This window comes from Leiobunum rupestre, chromosome 1 (genome assembly GCF_980474605.1).
Source record: "Leiobunum rupestre chromosome 1, qqLeiRupe1.1.hap1, whole genome shotgun sequence".
NCBI classification, from domain to species: Eukaryota; Metazoa; Arthropoda; class Arachnida; order Opiliones; family Sclerosomatidae; genus Leiobunum; species Leiobunum rupestre.
The window spans coordinates 6,603,717-6,630,272 of record NC_143384.1 but is presented as its reverse complement, the minus strand read 5'-3'; the positions used below and the strand labels follow the sequence as shown (position 1 = coordinate 6,630,272).

General features: G+C 38.1%; 2 protein-coding genes across 2 annotated transcripts in view; both read left to right on the top strand.

Annotated features, from left to right (window-relative positions):
* Positions 1-22,579: 22,579 nt before the first annotated feature.
* Positions 22,580-24,154, top strand: LOC149960513 (uncharacterized). Its single transcript, XM_090180324.1, has one exon. The coding sequence runs from the start codon at positions 22,580-22,582 to the stop codon at positions 24,152-24,154; it is 1,575 nt and encodes a 524-aa protein (XP_090036450.1).
* Positions 24,155-26,403: 2,249 nt separating this feature from the next.
* Positions 26,404-26,556, top strand: part of LOC149960512 (uncharacterized) — a 32,992-nt gene continuing 32,839 nt past the window's right edge. The window contains exon 1 of the mRNA XM_090180312.1: positions 26,404-26,517. The gene's annotated coding sequence lies outside the window, so the exon portion shown is untranslated. The remainder of the gene's footprint in view (positions 26,518-26,556) is intronic.

Here is a 26,556-nt window from a genome sequence, read left to right as displayed (position 1 = left end):
TCAGCGAACTATAAATCGTACAACAACTTTTAGATTTTCGTGACGTAGCGTTGATTAAAAGAACTCAACGATAACTCAACGGTTTTTCTCCGTTGATAGTTGTTGAACGCAGTATATCTCGTCGATTTTCCTGGGCCTGAACCTTTCCAACGAATTCGGCTGATATTCGTGGCGCCTATTTCTCAAATTTTTGTAACTCCGGAAACCGTTCGCACGTTCTTTTTCTGCACCGATTTTACAACACACAGCTATTTCGATTTTCTGGTGCTCTAATCACGATATAATCTTTAATCATGATTAAATCGGATTTAATCAATATAATCATGAATAAATCGGATTTAATCAACTGAGGGGTGCGTCGTTGATCAAGGAAGTGACCTACCCTGGAATAATTATTAGTATAATTAAAATCACCTTTTTACGTCCTCGTGACACATTTGTACTTAAACTAAAATGAAAAGTGTTGAAGTAGGCTTTTCTTTTGGGTTTTTCAGTATTTCCCAATATTTTAAGAAAAGAAGGTACCATAAAGCGTTCGCACGTGCATATGTTCTCGGAATTGGACTTCGCGTAATCCGTCAATTGTTCGCACCAAAGAAAGTTTTTGGTATCGCACCCCCTTAGGTGATAACAAAACCGAAGGCGAACATCTTCAAGGTCCACCTCCGTTTTTTTGGTCCGTCTTTTCGCCGAGCGTTCAGACTGTAAAAATGTTCACCTAGGAGGGTTATTGGACCTTGGATTAATAATAGAAGCTATTATAAATCCAAGATTGGACCCTCCTAGGTTACCCTAGCTTATCCGTGTGAACAGGGTATTATAGCAGTAAGAGTGTATTTAATTAGTAAAAAAAACGAATTCTGACTGAGAAAGATAAACGGGAAATATTTCTTTGTTTAGCTATTCCTCCGACGCCAAACTTTACCCACTAAATTTTCGGTAGGTTAATTCTAACAGATTTTTACGAAGAGTTTCTGAAAAAAACACAATAGTTTGGCGAATGAAACCCAATAGGATTTTGTAAACGATTTTTGTAACAACTGACCTTTCTTAAGAAAGGCTCTTTGGTAACTTCGGTTCGTTTACATTGGCAACGAAATAATATTATCGCCCTTGGCGAACTTGTTATAATATAGATACTGTACCAATATTCGCTAGATACTGTACCAATATTCGCTATGTGTGTGTTCTGGATCTGCTGATTCCTTGTCCTGCTCAGATCTAGCATTCGAGAAAAGATATTCCTGTATATTTTTACGTCCAATTCTGTAGATCTCAATACTTTGGTCATGTTTAATGCCTTTATCATATTTGCCGCATTGTCGGTGCATACGCTTGAAATCTGCATTCCATAGAAAAGTTCGATTTATAAATTTCATAGCAAATGCCCTATATAAACCAAAACTCTAATTAGAATAAATACCCGTGTAGATTTCATTCCAACTTTCGTTAGTTGAATATTAACTTCCTTTAAAAGGTTTCCCGGTATGACTGCCAGGAAAGTTAATAAATCCAATCGGAAGGTTTTTCAGACACCAGTTTTCGTCAATAAATTGGCACCGTAGCGCCATAGCCGAGTTTCGAAGTTTGCTACTCCAAATATCAAGCGTTAGATTTAGAGATTTATCTCCAACGTTTTCCAAAAGCTTTTGAAGCTTTCTTTTCATCGAATTAACAGCCGATTCCAATTGTCGTACCAGATTGCGACATCGCTGTACGTGTACTTGATAACAAAAAATTGTGGTGAACCGTTTGGACGCCCATTTTTCCCCGAAGTCAAATGGATGACCGCCCACAGCTACCATATCCAGCATACATTCTTGAAAAGCTAATTGCTCTTCGTAGTCTTTCGCAACCTTTGAAAAATTAATTGGTTTGAAGAAGTAGGATTCCAACAGTGAAGTCTGTTCAGCTGATAACTTCTTTCTTTTAACATCATCTTTCAAAACGGTGCCATGCGTTTTCTGTAAGTCGATATATTTGTAAATTAATGTATGACTAATTTTTCATGGAGGTAGGAAATTCGTGTTTGGTGTAAGCCGAATTTCTAAATGTGTACTACATTGCATGAAAACCCTTGTGTTTGAGTTAACACGTGCTTTCTCTAATACAGGTAATGGACCCGTATTTTCTTAGAAAATCCAATTTTTCTAAGCTTGAAAACGCACGAACACTGGTTTGATGTGTTGGGGTTTTATTTTAGTTGGAAATGTGGGGTTGTTTATTGAGTGGGACGAAACGGAAACGTCTCGTTTTGATCCATTCCTTCTCGGAATTTCCCAAACAATTCAAGGAATACACTAGAAAGGGGTTTTCGGTTACATTTATTTCTACCTTCCGACTAAATTACGATAGAAATAGAGCTAGAGCTGCTTAGTTTAGATTTGGCAGAGATTGAAGCGAGTATATAACTTCTAAACAGTGGTTTTATTTTTCGAGCTAAACCTGTGTCAAGGTTGAAAGTTGACTTCATGAAAACGGCTAAGAACGTGTTCCCGCAAAGGCTACTCGTGGAGAGCGAAATCGCGATTTTCCGAATTCCATGTTTTCTACCTTGATGAAAACGTAGTGTATCTTATTACAAAGGTGTCCACTAAAAAATGAACCACTGTGAAAAATTCAAAATTCCAATCGCCCCCTGTAAAATTCAAAATCGTAGCTAAAACCGGTTTTGAATTATTCTCCCTGTATCGTTTTTAGTAGACACCCTGTATATAATACGGCGGCAACTTCACAGTAGGCAAAAAATGGTATCATTTTGTGTGGAAAAGAACGTCCGGAGCGAAATTCAATTCCTTCAATAAAATATATTACCCTTTCTGATGTCTCTCAAAATTGTTAGGGTTATCGTCAAGAAAATTATAATAACAAATCAAGTATTTGAGTACGATGAGTTAGAACAATGAGTAAAAACAACGATATTTAAAAGTGCACAAAAATTGGTTTATTGGAAGAATAAATGTATTCTTCCAATAAACAAATTTTTGTGCACTTTTAAATATCGTTGTTTTTACTCATTGTTCTAACTTATAACTTGTGCAAGTCGCTAAATAATATTAAATATAAATGAGTACGATGAATTTAGATTTTAAACCGTTCACGTCTGGTAGATCCCGCGACACGAAAAATGATCTTGTAAATTTCGTCTTCCATAATAGTCAGATTGAAATGGTCTAGAAAAGTTTATATCAATTACGGTTGGTGTATCTTCTGTAACTTTATTTTTCTTCGTTGAACCTGAAGCGACATTCGCTGAAGACATTATCTGCTAACTAACACAAACAATCGAATATGTTCTGAATTTATCACTATGGAAACAACGTCAAAACGCGGAGCGATTTAGTTGGAATTATTCTCAAATTTGGGGTTAAACGCTGTATTTCCCTGGGCTTAAGAAAGAGAAGCACGAGACGAGCGTAAATTTGTAAAGAAGTGTAAATCAGCGCCACTGCGGCCGCAGCGTATTTTTTAAGAAACTTGATCTTCCCTGCCGGGGTCATACTCTCTTTAAGCTAGGTTCACACCACAAGATTTTTGGTGGCGAACTTGTCGGTCAACTTAAATATTCCAATTTTCCACCCTTTGAAAATAAAAAAAGTCGATGTTAGTGACAGTCTTGAGTTCTCTCACCCATATTTGATTAATCAGGTTTGATAAATGTGTCCGGACCACGCCAAATGGGGAATTCTTAAGGATAACTAAGGGACACCCGTGTGTTGGTCATCCTCAAACGGCCATTCACATTATCTGCTTCACAGATCAGAATAGGCCTTTCTATAAAGTAACATCGGCTTTCTTGCTTAGATGTATCACTATGATAGCCAATAGACGCTAGGATAAACTCTATTTATGTCTTATTCAACTTCTTAAAAAGTTCGAAGCGCGTCTTGATAATTTAGCGTAAATGGGCTCGAGCGATTTCGTGCGTGCACCGTGAAATTAAAAAAGTGCGCGAGCCTTTTCGCTAAAATATTAAAGAGCGCATGGAACATTTTAACAAGTTGAACAAGACATGAATTAATAACCTTCAAAACTGAACTGAACTCCTACGTATCTCGTGACGAAGGCGATACATTAAAACAAGTTCGGCAAACGTAATGACTTTATAGAAAGGCTTATTATCGAAACGAAAAAATAAAAATAAATTTCTTCAAACGACCATACTTTTCGCGAGATACTGGTACTCCCTGTGCCCCATCTGATTACGCCACTTGAAATTTATAAACTCGCTCGGTTTGTACGGATGAAGTTAAATAAATGAGTAGTTTAGAAAAAGAAAAGGTTGGGGAAAATGACTAAAACGTTTCAGTGATGGAAAACGGAACAAGAATTCAAAGTGGGAAATTCCGTCAGCGTTATTAAAACCCATACCAAGCCTGAAGAGTTAGGCCAGGGCTCAAAAACTCCAACCTTGTTGATGCCTCAGAAAACCTCAACCTGAATTTAAAATATTTTTTTTTCAATAAACCTTCTTCTTTTATTTGGCAATGCAAATTTATTTTAGATCCTGAGTCTCCAAAAACTTTATTAATTTGAAAATTAATTGTATTAACAGCACGACACTATTTTAGTCATAGCTGGATACCAAGACTTAGTCTCGGGCTTAGTCCCACCCAACTTTTAGTTTGGCCTTAGTCTCGTCTCGGTCTCACAATAATTTCCCCAAAAACGCGAGAGCTCGTCTAGGGCTCATAGTTTTTTTTCCTAACAACGAGAGCTCGTCTCGGGCTCATAGTTTTTTTTCCTAAACACGAGAGCTCGTCTCGGGCTCATAGTTTTTTTCCTAAACACGAGAGCTCGTCTCGGGCTCATATTTTTTTTCCTAAATACGAGAGGCCCGTCTCGGGCTCATAGTTTTTTACCTAAATACGAGAGCTCGTCTCGGGCTCATAGTTTTATACCTAAACACGAGAGCTCGTCTCGGGCTCATATTTTTTTTCCTAAATACGAGAGGCCCGTCTCGGGCTCATAGTTTTTTTCCTAAATACGAGAGCTCGTCTCGGGCTCATAGTTTTTTTCCTAAACACGAGAGCTCGTCTCGGGCTCATAGAGTTTTTCCTAACTACGATAGCTCGTCTCGAACTAACAATTCCCCTCCCTAAACATTTGAGCTTGTCTCGGGCTCATATTTATTTCAGTTACTAACAACCCCCGTAGCACAAAGAGACGATTTAGGGTCGGGCTTGGTCGAAAAGTCGCTTTTGGGTCCTGGTCCAAATACCGACTGTAAAATGTTTTTGAGATAATTCCGCGTAAGTATCTTTTTGGTCGCTTTTAAAGTCAATAAGTCTAACCATTGGAACTATTTAGCACCCGAACGCCGACCTTACAGTGTTATAGTTGTCGTGACTTGTAAAAGACATGACCCATTTATAGCCCGACCAACGGCCGACTTATATCCGACATTTTATTGGCCAATTAATCGCGCAGAACTGTGAAAGTTTGCGATTTAATAAACCAAATTTTCCAGAAAGATCATATGTTCAATCTGCAAATGTTTGCTTTTTTAAAAATCTCTCAACTCGAGTAGGTTACATTCATATAATTAAATATGTTAGGTGAGATATTATTAATTAAGATTTATTTGTTACTTTTTCTAAACCCCAGGAAAATACAGAACTCCGCACACTAGATTCGAGAGCTTTCCGATTGACGGTTAACTTATGTAGTGAAGTGACTACCCACTTCCGTGACCTCCGAAAACTCGGCCTCCATCAGTTATTCATTGTTTCACTCCCGTTCATGGGACTGCACCAACTATATACAAATAGCTATATTTACGACTTTAAGTGGTAATTTTTCAGTCAGATAAAATATCGAAAAGGAAGTCGGCCCGACGCCGTTAGGCAGTTGGTCCAGTGCTTTTTGGTAGTCGGTTTAGGGTCAATCAGTCAAGGTCGGCCGACCATAAGGTTATGTATTTGTACCCCGCCGTTCCGCTGGGCACTACAGCGGCACACAAGACAAAGAGTCATGCCGGACAAAAATGCACTTTGCGAAACAAACGTTCGGCCAGTGAGACAGCCACAAAGACAGGCTCACATATGGCAAACAAACGCCCTCATCATGGCCCAACAAAAGGCGACACCATGGGCTGCCCTAATTCCCACCCTCGCACAGCTGAGGACTAGAGTGACTTCATCTTCCACCACAACTCCTCCCCAGTAGGATATTGAATGCCGAGTATGGAACACCCCCGAGGTCCCAGTGACCCAGCGCCCCGAGCACGTGACACCCCAAGGACTCCAGTGACCCAGTAAACCGGGTGTGGACCGCCCCCAAGAGCCCCGCGACTCCGAACGCCAGGTGTGGAGCCCCTCAAGAGCTCCAGTGACCGTCGGCCTATTCAATTTCGACTAAAATATTAATATTTAAGAGTCGTACAATATTTGTCGGCCGACCATCGGCCCCTCCCAATACGGCTAGGACATTTCGACCAGAAAAAGGAGGGTCGGCCAACACTTTTTGTCTCAGTCTCATAAGAATTTGCATAACTCGTGGGGCTCATTTCAGTCTTTTATTATCTTTTTTAAGTCTTAATATTTTTTTTAATATTGATATATAAATCATTAGTCAAACGAAACCGCCATGCGAACAGGACTGGTACTCTCTTCACTACAACAAATCCTCGAAAATTCTAGAAGGTACCTTACTTTGGGCCAATCAGAAAACGACTGGGTTTAATCACTTTATCCGAAATAGCTTATTACGTAAATTCCGTGTTAACCCAGTAGACCAGAGCCGTCAGCCAGAGCCGTCAGCCAGAGCTCTCTTCAAGGGCGGCACGGCCAACTGTGATCACGCGCTGTTCGCACTTTAGCTATAATGCAAACAACACGTAGTCAAATTTGGTCGTGTCGGTGAGAAAGAAAATGTTATGGTTACGACAAGTTTTGCTCTGCGTCGCAGCGCTCCCCAGTGAAACATAAACGTGCCAAAACGGACATATAACAGTCTCTTAAAAATCCAAAGGTTTCATTCCAAAAATATGGTCTCAGCTCGAACTCGTAGTAATACACTATATTATATTGGACACAGCTCAGGCTCACAGAAATTTACTATATTTTAATGGTCTCATCTCGAACTCAAATTAAATGACCACAACGTTTGTGTCTCTTCTCGGGCTCGTATCATTCTCATAATAAAGCCTAGGCTCTGTCTCAAATCGAGCTCGAGCTCATACTGTGAGACGAGCCCGTTCAGCTATGATTGTAGTTCATTTTAGCTCCTAAGCCTTGGTTGTTCAAACAAGTTTGTTTACAAAAAATAGCCGTTGGTTTATCAGACGTAGAGCTAATTGTGCGACGGTATAATCGACATTTGAGATTCGATGACTTCAAATATTACGGATGATGCAATATATGTGAAACAAACCGTTAGTAATTATGTTACATATGCTACAACCATTGATAATTTTCTAATAAAAATTGTTTTTTCTAAAAGTTAACGAAAAAATTCGTTGCACATTGTAAGCTAACGAGGAATTTTTGTAGACGTGTACAGCCCATTTTATTATTTTGGGGTGCCAAAATTATAATAATTTTCTTTTGATGGTCATTATTGACATTTACTGTTCTACAAAAAGTCTTTTAACGGATTTTTTTTTGTTCTACCAACTGGTCTACGATGAATTTCTAATCTACATCATGAAAATACTGGCTAGACTTCTTAGGGTCCTTCTTAATCTTTAATTTGTTTGATTTTCGAGCACATATTGAAACACGAAGGGCCACCGTACCGCTGGAAAACAACTCCACTTGAGCGTTTAATTATAGTTGACCTCCCACGTTAGCCTGAGTCAAAGCCCATTTACGTCGGAGGTGGAGTAGGACAATTTGACCAAGAGTAACATATCTCAGTGTGCCACCATGGATTAAATAACCTTACAGGGATTCTTATCTTGGGTAAACTATTTGCTCCATGCAAACCTGTCGGTCACTATCGACTACGACCGGAAGTCTCAATTTTATCGATACACGGGGCCAAAATTGTTTAAAAGGGGTTTGCTAATTTCGTCTGCTATCTGTGTGATCATTGTCGGGCAGTGTCGGCTGAATTTTGGAAATGAATTTGTAAAAAATCACAATTTAAAATGTTTTTGGCCCAAACATATGAAATTTTAAGTATTCCAAGACCAAACGTGGAAAAGGAAAATGGAATTATTGTTGCAGAAGGTAAATTATAATAATCATTCCTTAAAAATACGATTTTAAATTAGTAAGCCAAAGCCTAAGAAAATAGTGAAGAAGAATACGCGAGGGGAAATGTCGCTTTGTCAATCCCTAGTACAGTGGCGCCAAATTTTTTTAAAGCCAAAGGCAAGAGCGGCCAGAGCTGCAAACGTTGGTGTTCCACACCAAATACCTGAGGTTATATTCCCTTTAATCCATGATCTTTGTAACCCTAATTTCCATGTTGTCTTCTTCTCTTTTATAAACAATTGCAATTTGTAGGAATAAAACAACTGCCTTTGAAAAGCCAAAGAAGAAACGGAAAAAACAGATACTCTTGCTAAACAAATAGTATTAAGTAAGTGGTCCTAATTTCAGTCTTACCTTTCGTTAATAACTATGACATGCAAATTTGATTTATAGTTAGTGAGTACGAAGAAACATTCTGTAATTCTTGGACAGAAGCTCTGCAAATTTTTAAAGAAAAAGAGGATCTTTCATTCTGCCCAAGACAGGCAGCAATAATATCCTACATTCTCTCTTTAAACAAATCTTCAAGCGTTTTTGAACAAGTAAAACAAGATTGGGAATACCTCTTTACAAAAACTACCGAAGATAAACAATATCGACTCTTCAAGGATCTCACAAATAGCGAAGCAATTCATAAACTCGCTGACATCTGTGATAGCGCAAATGTATAGGTCTAGTTTTGTTTATAAGATGTTTGTTTGATAGAAATGTTACACCCAAAACGATTTAACAGACTGACGATAACCTGACTAGTGGAGAAAAATAAGCAGGCCTCCACTTTTTCCTCACCCTTTTATTCAACGCTGCTCAAATATATTTGCACACTAGTAAACTGGCTCAAGTGCCTATTGTTGAAACCAAAGAAGATAAGCGTGTCCTTTACTGCGTGGCAGGATTTATCATTAATAAATAACTGAAATCAAAATCAAAAGACAGTAGAGCTATTGTTTCTATTTTGTCAGAAGAAGACATTTGAAAATTGCCGTTGGAGTTAACCGAATGGACTGATGCGCAGAATGGAAGGAATCTTAAATATCCTACTCTAGAGGCTATGGAAATATTTACGATGATTATAAAACACATTGGGAAGTACTACAATGAAACGTACATCACTAACCGAAAGCAGAAAGTTATTTCATATGTAAATGAAGACTTTGCGTTGAAAACCAAATTTAACACAGTTGTGGATAAAGCTAGCGTAGCTGTAGATAGTGCAAAGGCTATATTTTACATAATAATCAATACTTCGATCAACACTGCTGGCAATGGGCATACTAAAAATATCTGCAATGAACTAAAGTCTAAAGTAAGAAGCAAGCGGCTAACTACTAAAACCAACAGCAAAGAATGAACCAAAACCAAAATTGAAAACGACGTAAAGGGAGAAATAAGTAAAAAGTACAACCTGATATTGTAAAGTGATATTTTATTTCTGGTCAAATGATTGTGATATGACATTATGCAATGTTTTAAAGAATAAAAGTTACCAACAAATGAAAAATGTTATTCTGTGTTAGCAAATTTGCTCTGTTTCAGTTTTAAATTGCCTTCGGACAGTCTTTGAAGCTTTGCACCGTTTCGTCCATAATCCATTATTGATGGGCAAGAAGCAGCCATCATTGCTTGTCGGTGTCTGCTGAAAAGATGCTCAAGAGGGTCCTGATTAAAATGAGCTGTAAAAACAAACTGGGCCTCTTGAGTTAACAAATACGGGACCATTTCGAAAACGGAAAGAGCTGTAAAAGGTAATACAATTATGTAATTGTTTAAAAAATATCTCTAATTAACTCACAAGTTTGCTTCAATCCTAAGAACGTCTCTTGTGGTAAGAGCATTTTATTTTTGGTTTCTCTGTCAACTGGTTCGTTCTCTACTTACGTTTGCCAGTTTTGCAAGTACGCTAGGAAAACTTCTTTTAACCACTAATAAAAAACCTTAATAACTTGTGTTTATCCTCCAATGAATTGATTACTCACATGAAGCCTGGAATCATTCGGGTTCGTGAAAGTTTCTAGATCTTTGTTGGCGTTATTTCGTCCTTCGTAAAGATGTCCAACGTTCATAATGTCGAACCACATATTGAAGATCTCTAAGAACCTAATGGTTTCAGGATATTCACCAGGGAAATATACACTAATTGCATTTGCTGTTGACTGACTGATTACTTGTGTAGCGAAACGAACTTTCCTTCGGTTTTCCAGATTGATATGTTCAGACGTTAATTTATGAAGCATTCTGAAGTTCCCTCCTTTTTTATGTCTTCATTGTAAAAGGCTCTAATAGTGTCCCACACAATGAATTCTCCATTGATTTTTAATAAACGGTACCTGCAGTTTTTTTTACTATTGGCCAAACCGTTCCTAAGGGTTTTCTCAAGGTGAGGTGCGTCAAACACGAAGTACAGGAATCTGTCATCTACTGAAGCTGGATTCTGGCATTTATGTGGGGCATCCAGCGTTGTATTATATCCAAAATATTTCCTGTTTGTAGAGGCACCATCACCTGTGACTCACAAGATTTTTATACTGCAAAATTCTAATATATGGAAAGCTTCCATAACGAGGGAGTCCAACTTTTCTGACGTCAAACTATTGGTGGCCAAATACGCTTTTGGATATTTATACCATGAGTTAATCCCCCGCAACATGAATTGTAGGCAATGGGTGGCCACTGGTCGATCTTTGTAAAGAATTGCTTTTGCATCATTTATTTTATTATGCACATCATTTAGGGACGTAAACGTATAGCTAACTATGTCACCGGTTTCAACTCGATAAACTAAATCATCCTTCAACTTAATTTCATCAAGAACCAAACCGAGGACTTAGGTCAAGATTTTCTATGTCTTTAGAGACTTTTGCAATGACGTCTTTGTCAAATCCTGGTTTTAAACCAACCTTCGGTGCTTTGTTTAATGTGCTCTTTGAAGGCAATTTTAATATGCCGGAATCAGAAAGTACTCCATAAAGAGATGGTGATTTGGAGTACATGAAGAGGCACCATTGGATGACCAAAGGATGCCATCGTCGACCCTTTGCATGTTTTCCATTTAGCATTTTTTGTTGGGTTTTCTAGAAAATTTTGGCGAAATCTTTGTTGTCGTAGTTGTTTATGTTTTTGTCCAAAATATCTTTCATACCATTACTAGTGTCTTCACCTAGATCCTCCCCATCAACAGCTATAACTTTGGCCAATCTCTTCTTCAGACGGGTTATTTTAGTCTTTAGTTTATAAACTAGACTCTTGGCTGTTTTCAGGTGAGTGACAAGGCTATCTTTGTCCAGATTTTTGAAGTGTGTCCGGCTTCGCTCGTGCTTCTTCTTGTTGCGTCTAATAGTCACTTTCATTCAATTCAACAAGACAGCACCTTTCACTATGGACTCCTCCAGATATTGGACTAAAAAATCCAGTAGCCTTAGCACGATTTTGGAAATTTTTTACATACTCCTCTTCGGTATTCCCGGAACACGTTTTCATTTGATCCATTTGGCTTATTACGGTCATTAAGCCTGAATTGTCCCTTATTTCTTTCAGGAATGAGCCAAGAACAGCGAGATCTTTGAAAGATTTCCATAATACTTCGTATGTTGCAGAAACGTTTTCGTCAATAGTTAAACAACAAGTTTCATTTAGCTTCTGAAGTTTAAATTAATTTGATTTTTGTGTTAACGACCAATTTTGTGGTAGTGAGAAGTTGCGTAACAGCGAAGCGATATCTTTGGGAAGCTCACGAGCTAAGCTTTCCGAATTTACTATTTGAGGCTCTAATACTTCCAACGGAGCTTTTTCATTGATGGGTGGTATCGTTTCTTCGTCAATTGTCACTGGCATCTGTTTCTCGTTTTCCATTATTGACAAGAAATGCGTTTGCTCTTTGAGATTTTCTTGCAACGAAGGAGTGACAACTTTCTGAATTGCATTTATGGAACAAGAAACCCAAGAAGATGTGCATTGTGAAACTTGTTTCGGTTTCAAAATCGAGACGTTATCCTCGTGGTAAAATATTTTCAATTAAAAAATTAATTAATATTACATTAATCAGCTTACATTTGAATGTACGGGATAAGGATTTGCTTTGGAGGGTCCATTTCCACCAACAAAATGTTTGGAACAAAGATATGTATTATAATTCACACGTTCAATGGGATAGTCTTCCCTTCCTAACCATTTTAACCATCGTTTGCATTGATCAAAAGACCTTTTTGGCTTTGGAAATGGATAAAATGTGACGTTCTTCATGTACTCCTTATCCTCGTAACGGGAATCACTATAGCAGCCCTTATACACACACCTTTTGATGCGCATGATTGATGATGAAGATAAGCCACTGGCCACCAATAATATCTGCTATCTGAAATTAAACCACAAGTTTGAAAAGATACATAAATGCTTTAAAAACAATATGAAAACGGTTACTTATGTTATTTAGCTTCCACAATCATGATAAAATCCACAAAATGAATTTGAATCAAACCTTTGTAGATTCATGGAAACCGCTATTTAAAAACATTGTAAGTTTACCGCAGTCGACGCGAGATGGCGATATTTCAAAAATCTGTTTCCGGATTTGTGTCGGTAAAGGGGGTAAAATTGGGGGACGGCAAAAATAGCTGGCAGCCTCGTTTGTAACAAACGTGTTCAATTCTTAGTACGCTAATAGGTAGGGGAGATAAGAATCCCTGTAAGGTTATTTATGCCATGTTGCCACCGCCCTTTTAGGTTAAAAAAGCCAGACCCCGACATCCCAGTTAAGCCACTGGTTTTTGCACCCCTTTTCCGTTAAGGGCCTTGGACATTTAGAGGCATACATTTTTACCTCTCCGAGGGGACAAAGAAAATCACCGTGTCTGTCTGGGCTGCGAACGCGTTCGCATTTACGGAGCAAAGTGTAATCGTTGCGTACGCAGATTCTTAGATACAGGGAAAAGGTTTTTCCAAAGGCGCCCTCTTTTTGTCATTGGGAGTATTATAATTTTCTTTGGCGAATTGTGATTGTACGTGAAGAATATTCGACGTTTGGGACGGACCGAGTGCTGAGGGTTACGCTAAACGTCTCAACGTCCTAATGACATGGTTTTCACCAAATGTTCATGGCTTACGTCTTATTATCAATTTAAGATAGGTATAGGGTGGGAATTGAACCCGAGTCCTCCTGCATGACAGGTGAGTGTTCTACCAGAGAATCACCGATACATGTTACGCTTGGTTGAAACTTATAAACTCAGCTTAGCGGAAGAGTATATTAATAGTTTTTAAAGTCGACATTTTTTTCGTCTGAAACTTTAAAGGTCAAATCTTGTTTAAGCGCAGTAAGCAGAGATAAGAGGGTTAACGGGTAGAACCCGTGGGTGGTCCACTTAGTTAGTTTTTTGTAATTTATTTACGGCTTTTCTTATCGACTTAGATTTAGTTGGTTTAATGTTTATGGGTATACGAGCCTTCGTTTAGTCAAGTGGCTTTCTGTGCTTTGTTAATGGTAAGGTTTTTGCTTCTTGTTAATACATTTGGTGTGGATATTTGGATGTCTACGATTCCTAATGCAGTCATCGATTTCCTGGGTGTGCGAGTCATTATATTATATTGGAAATTGAACGGCATTGTTCTTTTTTACGCGGTATGTGTCACAAAGTCAACAGGAAGTCTACGAGGCGTTCACTACCAGGGAGGCTATCCTGTATCTTTTCTTGATATCGAACTCTAACTCGAAACGAAGATGATCTCGAAGGCCGTCTAATCGATCGAGATCCTTCTCGTACGGAAAATGGTATTCTGTAACAGAACTTGTTCCAGTTCGATACCGAAGTTGTCGATCTTCGACTACAAACTAGATATCGATAGTACGATGCACTTCCGTTTTATAAAAAGATGAGTTTTTACTCACGTGATCGTCCGCGTGACCACAAAGGCGAATCAGTAACGAGCTGTGCTATAAGCAGACGACATAACATAACCACATTTATTATTTTTAATATTTTAGCCATTGCAATTTCAAAATGGCTGGGACAAAGAAACGAGTTTCTTGCTCCCAACAACAAACAATAATAGATTATTTGGAAGCTAATGAAAACTTAAAAACTAGAAAATTAACTGCCCATTTTACAACAGCTGATTTTGACTACATGTGGGATGTTTTATCTGAAAGATTAAATTCCGATGGATCGGGCCCGAGCAAAACTGCTGACAAATGGAGGAAAGTAAGTGACTCTTAATACTTATTTGTTTCCGAGAAATTTGAAAGTCTTATTAATAAAATAATAAAAAATATAGGTATTGGCTGACTGTAAAAGTAGCGCTAAAGTTAAAGCAGCTTTGGGTACGTTCAGCAGCGCTCATCGGACTCACCGATTACTTATCCGTGACATCGGTTTCCTACTGTACGCCTTTTCGCGTTTCCGGTTTTGACGTCCCGATAGTCATCGGTTACTCAACGAAGTCATCGGCTGGAAGAGTCGGTTTTTCCGATGACTGACGTCATTACTGACGTAAAACTACTATAAATGCTACGCCATTTTAGAAAACACCGATGACTGAATAAAAGCGTTCAGCAACTTACGACGTCATTATGACGAAAAAGCTCATCGGTAGAAAATATCAAATCCCTCGGGAGTTTTTCCGTTGACTGTTACAGAACGTACCCTTTATATTTATCTCTTAAAACACGTTCTATAGCAACCTCAATTAGTTGTAGCCTAATCAGGGGCGAGTGTTGAAATAAAATGAGCGTTAAAGATGCGGCAAGTATTTCGTAAGCGAGAAAAATACAAATACCCTCTGTAGAAAAATCTTTCATTAAAATTTGCTTCGTATTATATTTAACTAATAAACTTGTACTGTAAATAGGGTTAAATTCAATTGTACATTGTTTTAGTACGTCTAACTCACTGTTGTAACTACTCAATTTATATTATTCTGAATAAATTAAACTCGGTTGTTTCGTCTCAATTATTTTATATATAATTAAAATCTTATACCGTTAGGGATTGATCCGGGATAACGTTTTTAGTAAATTGCGGAGATATATCTTTAAGGGTCATCTCGACTAGGGACGATTCTTCCGAGGAGAGGTACATTTTGGCTTGCCAACTTGTTCCAACTCAATATCGGGTAAATTAATATCACCACATTTACACGAAAGTTTTTCTGACAAAGGGGTATTGTCCGATATTTAAATAATTAATAAAAAATCTTCATAATTAATTTGAATTTTTTTACTAATAAACCTATATATCACCGTTTTTCTTATTTATTTTGCTCCTGCGTTTTGACAAGCTAGGTCATTAAAGCCAATCAGCTTCAAGTGTCTTATTCAAGAAAAATAAAATATATTTCCATTTGAGTCAATATTACATAAAAAAATTTGTGAAAGATGGACTTGGGATCAAAGTGACATCAAACCGAAATGAGAGTTCAGAGAATCGATTTGATCTCCCTCTCAGTTTCGTGACCCCTTTCCTAGTTATATTAGAAATAATTCGGAAGATTCTAGACCCCGGTTGCAGTTAGAAGCACACGAAGGTTTTAGAATGGCAATTTATATCCTATGCGCCAAAGTGCACATCCATTAAGCCGCGTTTTCAATTACGATATTTTTCCGGCTTTTCGCTTTTCCTTTTTTGATGCGCTTTTATTTCAAAAAAAGTCTACTGTATATCAAATTCATGTAGATATCTGCTTCTCGTGACAAAAAAAGCCGATAGAGAGGCTTCTCGCGGTTGGTTTTGACGCAAAAACGTGATTTTTTGAAATAAAAATCTTGTTTGAAAACGGGGCTTTTTGTAACTTAAAGGGCAACGCAAGTGGCCGGGCACAGGGAGGCGGGAAAATGTGAGGTGGGAAGAAGTTGAGTCCGAAATTTTTACCCTGTTCATTCCCCCCTCCATCTCAAAATTCGATTTTCCTCGGACTAATGTAATGTAACGCGGCCGGTGTGATTTTACGAGCCGCACCAGTCAGTAAAAGGTCGAATCATGATTCTGCTAATAGTAATAAGAAAAGGTTAAGAAACGATAAACCTAATCAACAAAAGTACAGGACTTCCAAAATTAGCATATCGCATGCTATTGAAAAGTGGGAAAAATATAAATCAAATTGGTGTGATATAAAAGATAATAGAAGCGAAAAAAGTCCAAGGCCTACTTCTAGTAAGTTTGACAATTTAGATCATTAGATGAACTCTCAGCGTTTACTCCAGGAATGCCAACACCACCTAAATACAATGTCAATAGTATTTTCGCCAACCATCTGCTTTATATTCATGGGTTATATTGTACTGATTGTTTTTACTGTGATAAAAGTGAAAAGCAGCCACATTCAGAAGAGGATCGAAAGAGTGTTTATGTTTCAACTGCTGATAAAAGTATTGAACCTAAAAATTTGGACCATGTCAGTTTTGGTAGAATTTCAAAATCTAACCTAAAGAGGAAATTACCAGTTAATGATGAGACACTGAGTCCTTAAAAAGTGGCTCATGTGTAATTACACCAAGGTACTCCGAGTAAAAGAGATGGTGTCAAATTTCTTGATTCTAGTGTTAAATTTTCCACTCCTAAAATATCGTTGTCTGGAAAGAGTACTATTATTGATGGCCAACCAAATGCGAATGAAACACCAGAACCGATAGCTCATAGCTTGCTTAGCAATTCCAATGTAATCGAATGTTCTTCCGATTTTTCAAGGCAAGCTTCACCAACAACGGATCAGTAAATAACTAAATAGCTATCTAATTAACTTTTATTACTAATTGGTTTCATCAAGAAAGTACTCTTATAGTAAAAACACCAGAGGTGAATCCGCCAGAATGGTATAGTTGCAATAAATATTGTCAATAATCAATTAAATATGTTTAACAAATTTTACTCTTGGATATAGGTTGGACTTTTCTCCAGAACCAGGATGCTCCTCGACCTTTAGTAGCATTGAGAAAAAACTGGGCACAAATAGCCGGAAAATGTAAGTATGGCATATTAATAACAACCCATTATGTTACAAAATTAATTAGTTAATGGCTTATATTTTAGCCTGGATTTTTGTGAAAACGAAGAATGCCCCGATTTAGATAACTCGATGTTGAACTACAGCTTTAAGACCATGTATATTTTATATTTCATTTTATACATTATTCATTTGTTTTAATTGTCGCAAATAATTTCAGAGCTAGCCATGGTAGTAGTGATTTTCCAAATCTGCCTGATATGTGTCAGACTGGGATAATAGTAGTGTTGATATTTGCACTTCGAAGTTCGGTTTAGTGGATATAAGTTAGAAGAAACCACCTATGGACTGTGAGAAGGATGATAAAATACGCGAAAAGGTAGATTAGTCCATAATTAAAAGGGATAATATAGCTAAATCCTAAATAAATTTGAAGAAATTTAAAAACTTACTACTAACTCGTACCCGATAGGTCTTCGAGCAAACAAAAAACGCGAAACTCGGATAAAATAGATCTTCGAGTAATAAACTAAATTAAAATAGCCAGAAATTCCAACGGTAGACCGGTTTCGTTCTATTTGGAACTCATCAGTTCCGTGCGGGAAATCTGGCTGGCAACTGTCAAATCGAAAAGAGAAACTAAGCCTAAACATTAAAAATTTCAAAACGCGTTTTGTTTTTTCCATGGAGGAATACCTGAAGAGCCGACTCCCCTATTTTTTGGTGAGTGCCTGGCCGTCGTACGTTAAAAAATATGGTTGCGCCCACATTTTACGTGTGAAATAGGTAGATCTTTTTAGCATCATCATGCATCATGGCAGAAGTATAGTAGGACAAAAATCCGGTCGTCGGTATTTTGGTGGAACAACATGTTCATTTTTAAATTTTCTAATTTGCAAAGCAAATCTAGTAAGGAAGTACATTTTTTCAACTACCCAAAAGATAAAGAAAGGTAAGTAAAATTATGTAAGTTCAAAATTATGTGTTTCCTAACTGAGCCTTGGTTTTTACAGATGTAAAATATGGGTGGGAAAATAGGGAAGGGTTGGTTTATTTGGAAAGGAAGAATATTTATTTAAAAAAAAGAAGGTTTGCAGTGCACATTTTCCAAAAAACCAGTACCTTGCATTTACACCTAGGTATTGTAATATTTTTTTACCAAAATTATTTAAATTATGTAAATTCCTGTATATTTCTTTTTTCATTTTAAAAAAAATTTATTTCATAATAAAAAATAAAATATAAATTTTGCATTTATACTTATACAACAATTTGAAATTTCCCCTAGGAGGGGGGTCTGTCTGTCAGGCCTGCGAACGCGTTCGCATTTTCGGGGCAAAGGGTAACCACTGCGTACGCAGTTTCTCGAAGGGTTGGCAAAACCACCGTATGACGGTGAGCGTTAACGGATTGATTTGCGGTTGGGTTTGGTTTCGTTGGTGTTTTTTTCGTCAACGCTCACCGTCGCGTCAGTTTTAACTCAGTTTGATTGGATATTTCGTTATTGTAATGTTTATGTGAAGGTTGTGAATGTTGAGTTCGTGTTATGACGGTTGTGGGTGTTGAGTTTGTGTATGACGGTTGTGGATGATGAGTCTGTCGTCTTTGTGTTTGTTGTGTTTCTACGGGCGTTTTCTCTCGAACTTCTTCTTAATGACTTTGGGACGGACCGATTGCTGAGTGTTATGCTACCTCTCAACGTCCAATGGCAGAGTTTCCACCAATTGTACACGGTATTCGTCTCGGTATCAATTTGCGATTTATTGGCGCCGGCCGGGAATCGAACCCGGGTCTGCCTCGTGCAACAGATTTACTCTAACCACTCAGCCACCAACGCTGATTAAGTTGTGGTGTTTTTCTAAAAAACAGCTTTGGCGAATGTCCTTTACAAAGTTATAACGTTAGGTACTATAATTTATTCTACATCATTTTAAATATTTGTAAATTATATTAATCTTATATTAAATTAAATATTTATAAATTATATTAATCTTATATTTAATTAAATATTTATAAATTATATGAATCTTATATTTAATTAAATATTTATAAATTATATTAATCTTATATTTAATTAAATATTTATAGATTATATTAATCTTATATTTAATTAAATATTAGATAGTTCACCGCCGAGCCATTGACTTCCTTAAGGAAAATATTAAAGTAAAGGAACCATTATGATAAGGCGGGTTTTTTACTAAACGGATTAATACAATATCTGTATATATTGTTCATTGAACTTTGTTTGTTTATTCTTTGGTACGGTTTTTTGTTTTGTATGAAATTTTTGTTAAATTCTTAACAAAATTTCGTTAAAACACAAAAAGTAGTTCATTGTTACCTTTTAATAACGCTTAGAAAAAGGATAATTATTCAAAACTCCCGCGGAAACTATATCAAAGTAATAATATAGCGCCACCTTGTGGAGAACTATCAATCGAACCGGGTAAAATATATAATCTCTTCAATTTTTCGAACTTTAGTCAAATCTCGACGGGTCAAAAAAAAACACAAAATAAAAGTATATAAGGCCGTTGCCGTCAATATAGAAGATATAGTCTTTCTTAGTTCTTGGCTGTCAGACGAACTACTACAGGACGGGGTCCTGGTGTCGGTCAAACGTTATGAGGTAACTTTGCGGTTTTAATTAGTATGTTCGGTCTTCGGTCAAGAAAAGAGTTAAATTGTATTTCGCGTTTGTAACTCAAGTCAGCTGTAAGATAAAATTGATTGTTATTATTTTTTTAATTGGAATAACCTAATTATACCCTTGAAATTATCAACTAAACCTGTGAGGCTAATTAAGTAAATTGGAAGTAATTAGTAGCTCTCAGCTCTCAGCGGTTAATTAAGACAGTTTATAGTTAGGTAGTTTGAATTTAGTTAAAATTACTCAGTCTAATTTATGATATTTACTTAAGTGTAAGTGTGTTTTGGTTTATTTTTCAATCACGATGAACTAAGACAAATCTAGTCTTAGACACTTAAGTACCAGTTCTGTACAATTACGTAGAAGGGATATATATTGTTGGGTTATTGATGAAAGTTAAATCTAGAACGTTCCATAGACTGTTCTGAATAAAAATAAACATTTATAATTTTGCATAATTCTGGTTGACATTTTATTTTCTAATCACTCGCCCACAACATTACAGTTCTGGCAATCCCGAATCAAATAAATTTTCGATATAACGGCGCCGGGAAATTATTCTCGTAAATTTATCGCGCGGCCTTAGGGAATATTCTTTTAACAAAATTTCGATAAACTATCGTTTAATTAAAATCGGCCCGATTCCGTTAAAATTATAAACCAAAAAGCGAACGGTCGTTACAATACCCTCTGTAGACAGTGTAGATATTTGCTTCGTATTTTATTCAACTGATAAACTTGTACTGTAAAAAGGGTTTAATTCAATTGTGCTTTGTTATAGTACGTCTAACTCACTGTTGTAACTACTTAACTTATGATATTCTGAATAAATTAAAATTGGTCGTTTCGTCTCAATTATTTAAATTATAATTAAAATTTTATACCGGGCGGGATAGAACTGGGACAATATTTTTAACAAATAACTCTAAATTGCGGAGATATATCTTAAAGGGTTATCTCGAGAAATTAATACCACTAGGGAAAATTCTTCCGAGGAGAGGTATATTTTGGCTTGCCAACTTGTTTTAAAGCTGAAAAGGTGTTTTTAACGTACGACTCGCCATTTCAAAACCGCCTTAATTATATAATAATTATATTATATAATAGCCCAAAGGCAGAGTCGGCTCTCCAGGTATTCCTCCATGTTTTTACTTTGAAAAGCTTAGATCAGGTTCCGATTGCCAATCTTAATTGTCTGCTGACACAGCCATGTGTTGCCGAATAACTGGTACATTGGTACTTTTTCGGTACGATTTGAAATAACCAAGTACAAAAGTACATTTTTAAAATTTTAAGGATTTTGTGTAGTGGTTCTTGTATATTTACGGAATGAGCTTTAACGTATATGGGTATAACTGATTTATTACATTGATGAATATATACATAATATGAGATGATGCATGACGCACGTGTCGTGGTACCGGACTCTGACTAACTTCTAGTTTCCTATCTATCTCCTTGACTTCTTTTACTATATGCCCACCTAGCGGTGTTTTTCTAAAGAGTCTATGATGTCATACATTACAAAGGAGAATTTTCCTTCGAAGTCTTTCAAAACCGTAAATTTATGAGAAAAACGACCTTTAAGAAGCTCCTGACTAGGTTAGATTTACAATAATATACAAAATTAGGCTTTTGAGACTCACATGTTCAAAGTTACCAAACTTTTGTTGTACCCATTGAGTTGGGAATATTAATCTAGAGGTCCAATTAAAACGTCGGATTTCAGTATTTCGTGAAACAAGTTTTTAAAAATAAGAATACTGCCGTCTGCTCCCAAATGACGAGAAAACTTTATCATTCTACCCGTGGCGCCGTCTATCTCTCAATGGTTCACGAAAGGATCCACCTCGCCTAGAGCCATCACGTTGGTTGATGGTGGACACACCTACAACAATGCGGTTGATGTTGCGAGATTTTTGGCCACCTCCACCCAGGCCCCTGGTCATCTTCCACCAACCCGCCGTTTTTTAACCGAGCCTTCGGTCGTTGACCTCCCTCAGGGGGCCCAGTATAACGCACCCTTTTCGTTTGCGGAACTTGCTTCGGTCTTGTCGTCCCTCAAGAACACAGCTCCAGGCGCCGACGATATTTCCAATCTGATGTTGACGAACACTCCCTCGCTCTTCCGCGAATCCCTCCTGAAGCTATTTAACTCCTTGTGGGAAGTGGGCTCCTACCCAAAGGCTTGGAAATACGCTATCTTGCACCCGATCTGCAAGCCGGGCAAAGATCCCCAAAAGGCGTCTTCCTACCGAGAAATTTCGTTACTTCCGACACTTGGCAAGGTCTTCGATAAACTGGGGCTGAGGCGTTTGACTTGGTTCTTAGACGACAACGCTGTCATCCCGGATTCCCAATCCGGCTTTCGTAAGGGCAGGCGGCCCACGGATAACTTAGTGCGCCTCGTGCAGGATACTCAATTGGCCCTTGCCAGGGGACACTCTTGTGTGGCTATCTTCTTGGATCTGAAAAACGCTTTTGGAAGCATTCACCATGATGCCCTGTTGGAGAAACTCCGGGCGAAGGGTTTGTCCGGCTCCCTTTTCCATTGGCTGGCAGATTTTCTACGTGAACGGACGGCGGCGATACGTATTGGGGAGACGGTATCGGACACTTTCGAGGTCAAGCGAGGCGCACCGCAGGGGAGTTCCCTTAGCCCAACGCTTTTCAACGTCATTCTCGGGGCCATCACGGACTCTTGCCCGGTGAGCATGCCGATGATCTGGCGCTCTGGGTTACTGGTCTTCATGCCGTCACTCTGCAGGAGCACTTACTGATTGCACTTGACAACATGGTGGAGTATTGTAGCGAATGGGGCCTCACTTTTCAACCGTCTAAGTGCAAATACATGGTCTTCTCCCGCAAACGAAGCGCGGCCTTTTACGATAATATCTACTTTTCACTCGGGACCTCTCCGTTGGCGAGGGTGGAACAATTTGTCTACCTTGGTGTTACCCTCGATCATAAACTGACCTGGCGCGCCCACATTGATGCCTTATATCGATCGTCCATGCAACGGCTAAATTTGTTGCACGCGGTTTCTGGTACATACTGGGGAGCCTCTCGCCGCGCCCTCAAGGTGTTGTATTTGCAGTTTATTCGCTCCCGGATCGATTATTCTAGCATCGTCTATAACTACGCGGCTGTCACCCACTTACGGTGCTTGGACCATCTCCAAAATGCTGCGCTTCGTGTCATCTTGGGTGTTCCCAAGTCGACGAGTATTCAGTTAATGGAAGCTGAAGCGGCGATCATGCCGCTTTCCCACCGTAGAGATCTGCTGGGTATGCAGTTTGTCAATTTGGCCAATGCTCCCGACTACTACAGGCGCTACATAACTGGCTCGGTGGAACCTCTCAGTCACTTTGAACACATCTGGACGATACATAATACTCCAACGATCCTCAAGTACTGGTGTCAACTTGTCACTCTTAATCTTGACTGGCTTCATGAATTGGTTCCTTCTCCCAGCCTGATTTCCCCTCCTTCTTGGACCCCTGTCCAGGAGGACGTCAACTGTCGATGGCTGAGCTCCTCAAAGTCCGAGTTCTCGGATGTCGAGTTGCGCCAGCTCTTCTTTTTCGAACTCCATGCAATGGCCGGCGATTCCGTGGTCATATATACCAACGGCTCCCTCCACGACGTCTCCAGCTGTGCCGGCGCCAGCTTCTGCATTCCTGATCGCGATGTCACTCGTCCGTTCGTTGTGGATCCGGGCCACCCGATAAACACGGTGGAGCTCTTTGCCATTAATCAAGCGGTGGCTTTCGCTCGCAGTGAAGGTCTCGGGAACATTGTCGTATGCTCCGACTCACAATCGGCCTTGGCTACGATTTTGGGGGAAGGCCCTGACCCTCAAGTGCTACGTTTCCGGAGCCTCTGTCACGGTTACCCCAGGCGTGTTAAACTATTGTGGTGTCCGGCTCATGCCGGTATCCCGGGGAACGAGATGGCGGACAAATGTGCCACAGTAGCGGCTATCGACCATCCAGCGCGGCCTATATTTTTTTTGCCTTGCACCAAAAGCTGCCTTAAAGCACGGGTTTCGGTTCTGGTTACGGACTCTTGGCAGGTTTTATGGAACCACTTTGTTTCGGCTCGGGGCGTCGGGTGGTACAAGACTGATCCGTCACGGGACTGTATTGCGGGTCTTCGGTTGCCCCGTTGGCAAGACTCGTTAGTAGCACGTGTTAACTGTGAACGGCTTCCAACTGCTGCGGTGCTTTTCCGTTTTCGCTTAAGCACGTCTTCGGTGTGTCGCTCCGGTCATTGCGCTGCGGTAGAGACGCTTCACCACATTCTTTTTGAATATCGGGCTGCTAGAGGTCCCCGCCATTCGTTTTTTGGCGTCGCTTACTGCAGGTGACTTCCTCCATTCTGTATCGGGTCTCCGTATGGCCTTTTCTCGAGGTGTACTACCGATTATTTCGGACGTGTGTACTCTGCTCCGCGCCTTTGGCATTCGTTAACTTTACCGAGTCCAATAGTTTTTTTGTTTGTTTATTTCTCTTCTTATCGCTGTTTGTATTTACTTTAAAATTGTTGTCTAATTCTGTATGATGTACATGGTGTGAAGGCCTCCGCTGCCATATACACCAATAAAGTCTTTCTTACTTAAAAAAAAAGACAGGTTTTCCCATTGAGTTGGGAATAATACTATCTAGAGCCCCAGTTCAAATTTTCCCCATAGACTTTAACACAGCATTAGTGAAGATAGGAACGAAAATCATGGGAGGGTTATCAACTACGACAAAAGCCACCTATGAGCGAAAAATTCAACTATTTAAATGAAAAAATCTTCGATGGCCCCTGCCGCCACCTATTAGCGACTTTGTGAACTATTATAATTTAAAGCTAAAAAACAAAACAACGAAGTTTCTTAGTAAATCATATTTCATTTTGAAATAATTTAGAGTATTTTAAAAGATTAAATTGCACTAAAAAATGAATACAAATAAATAATAATGAACATAAATAAATAAATAATGAATATAAGTAAATAAATAATGAATATAAATAAATAAATAATGATTATAAATAAATAAATAATGAAAATAAATAAATAAATAATGATTATAAATAAATAAATAATGAAAATAAATAAATAAATAATGAATATAAATAAATAAATAATGAATATAAATAAATAAATAATGAATATAAATAAATAAATAATGAATATAAATAAATAAATAATGAATATAAATAAATAATGTATATAAATAATAAAGAATATACACTAACTATTACCGTTAAGCAAGTTTTTATGGGAAGGGGAAACCGAAGATCTTGGGGGAAAACCCCTTTAACTAGTGGGGAGAGAACTTACAAACTTTACGCAAAAAGAGTGGTTTCGGATTTTCACCCAGGGCCGCTAGCTGGCATCGAACCCGGCTCCTCCTGCTGCGAGGCGAAAGTGCTAACCACTCCGCCACCCCACCTTCTACTATACGTTATCTGTAAAAAGTTATCTAAGTAATGGTCTAATAATTTATTTTCTTCTTAAATAGTACCATGCCAATTCTAAAATTGGTATTTAAGAAAAGTGAAGGTGTTGCGGTGTTTGTAAGCATTTTAAAAGTGGTGTTTTTCCTGAAGTCTTCCTCTGTAAAATGATCACCGCAAACTGCATCTGTTGCGTTTGGAACCCAGTCTGATCTTCCAATGGCTTTGAGCCATTTTTGCAACAAAGGATTCACTTTACCTGGAAACCTTATTGTCATTTTGAATAATTTAGAATAAAAATGTCTTCTATTTTTTTGGAATATTAGTGCTGCTCCTACTTATGTCAAGAAACGTTTTTGTTTCTTCCATTATTTTCGCAAGACGAAACTGCGCATTTCCTACCTATTATGCTTAAAATTTCACTCAAAATCTATTACAAAATAGTAAAGAACTCACAAAAGAAACCTATATTGTGTTAATAAAGAGTTTAAAAAAGCGCGTTTTCAGAATTTTTCTTAAAAACGCGTCGCTTTCCCTCTTCAGTTCAAAAGTTAAAATTATAATAGTTCACAAAGTCGCTAATAGGTGGCGGCAGGGGCCATCGAAGAATTTTTCATTTAAATAGTTGAATTTTTCGCTCATAGGTGGCTTTTGTCGTAGTTGATAACCCTCCCATGATTTTCGTTCCTATCTTCACTAATGCTGTGTTAAAGCCTATGGGGAAAATTTGAACTGGGGCTCTAGATAGTATTATTCCCAACTCAATGGGTTTTCCGCCAAAAATATTTTTTTTTCAAAAATAATGGATGGTGCCACGGGTCATATGATAACTTTTCCTCGTCATTTTAGAGGAGACGGCACATTCGTAATTTTCAAAAACTTGTTTCGCGGGGAGCAGATTTGATTGGATCTCTAGATTAATATTCCCAATCTGTTAAAACTTGTTTTTTGGCATTAAAAATATACAGAAATAGGTGGCGTACTGTTTTTTTATAGCTAAAATACAAAAAGTACGTTTCCGTATTCCCACGATCAACTTTGATCACACACTGTTCGCGCTGATCGAAGTTGGCCGTGGTATTCCCTAAAGGTACATTCGAAAATAACTAGCGGCAACACGGCACCATAACTTAGAGTTCGCAGAGTTTTCAACATTTACCTTTTAAAGTTTTAATTTGTTGTAGGAACTTGTAGCAAGTAATTACACGCTTTTTCATACATTTCACAAAAATTCAACAGAAACATAAAATAAATAGAACTGTTAAGGGATTTTCAGTGTTAAACGTAAGTTAATTTTCATAAATTAATTAATTTTAATTTATG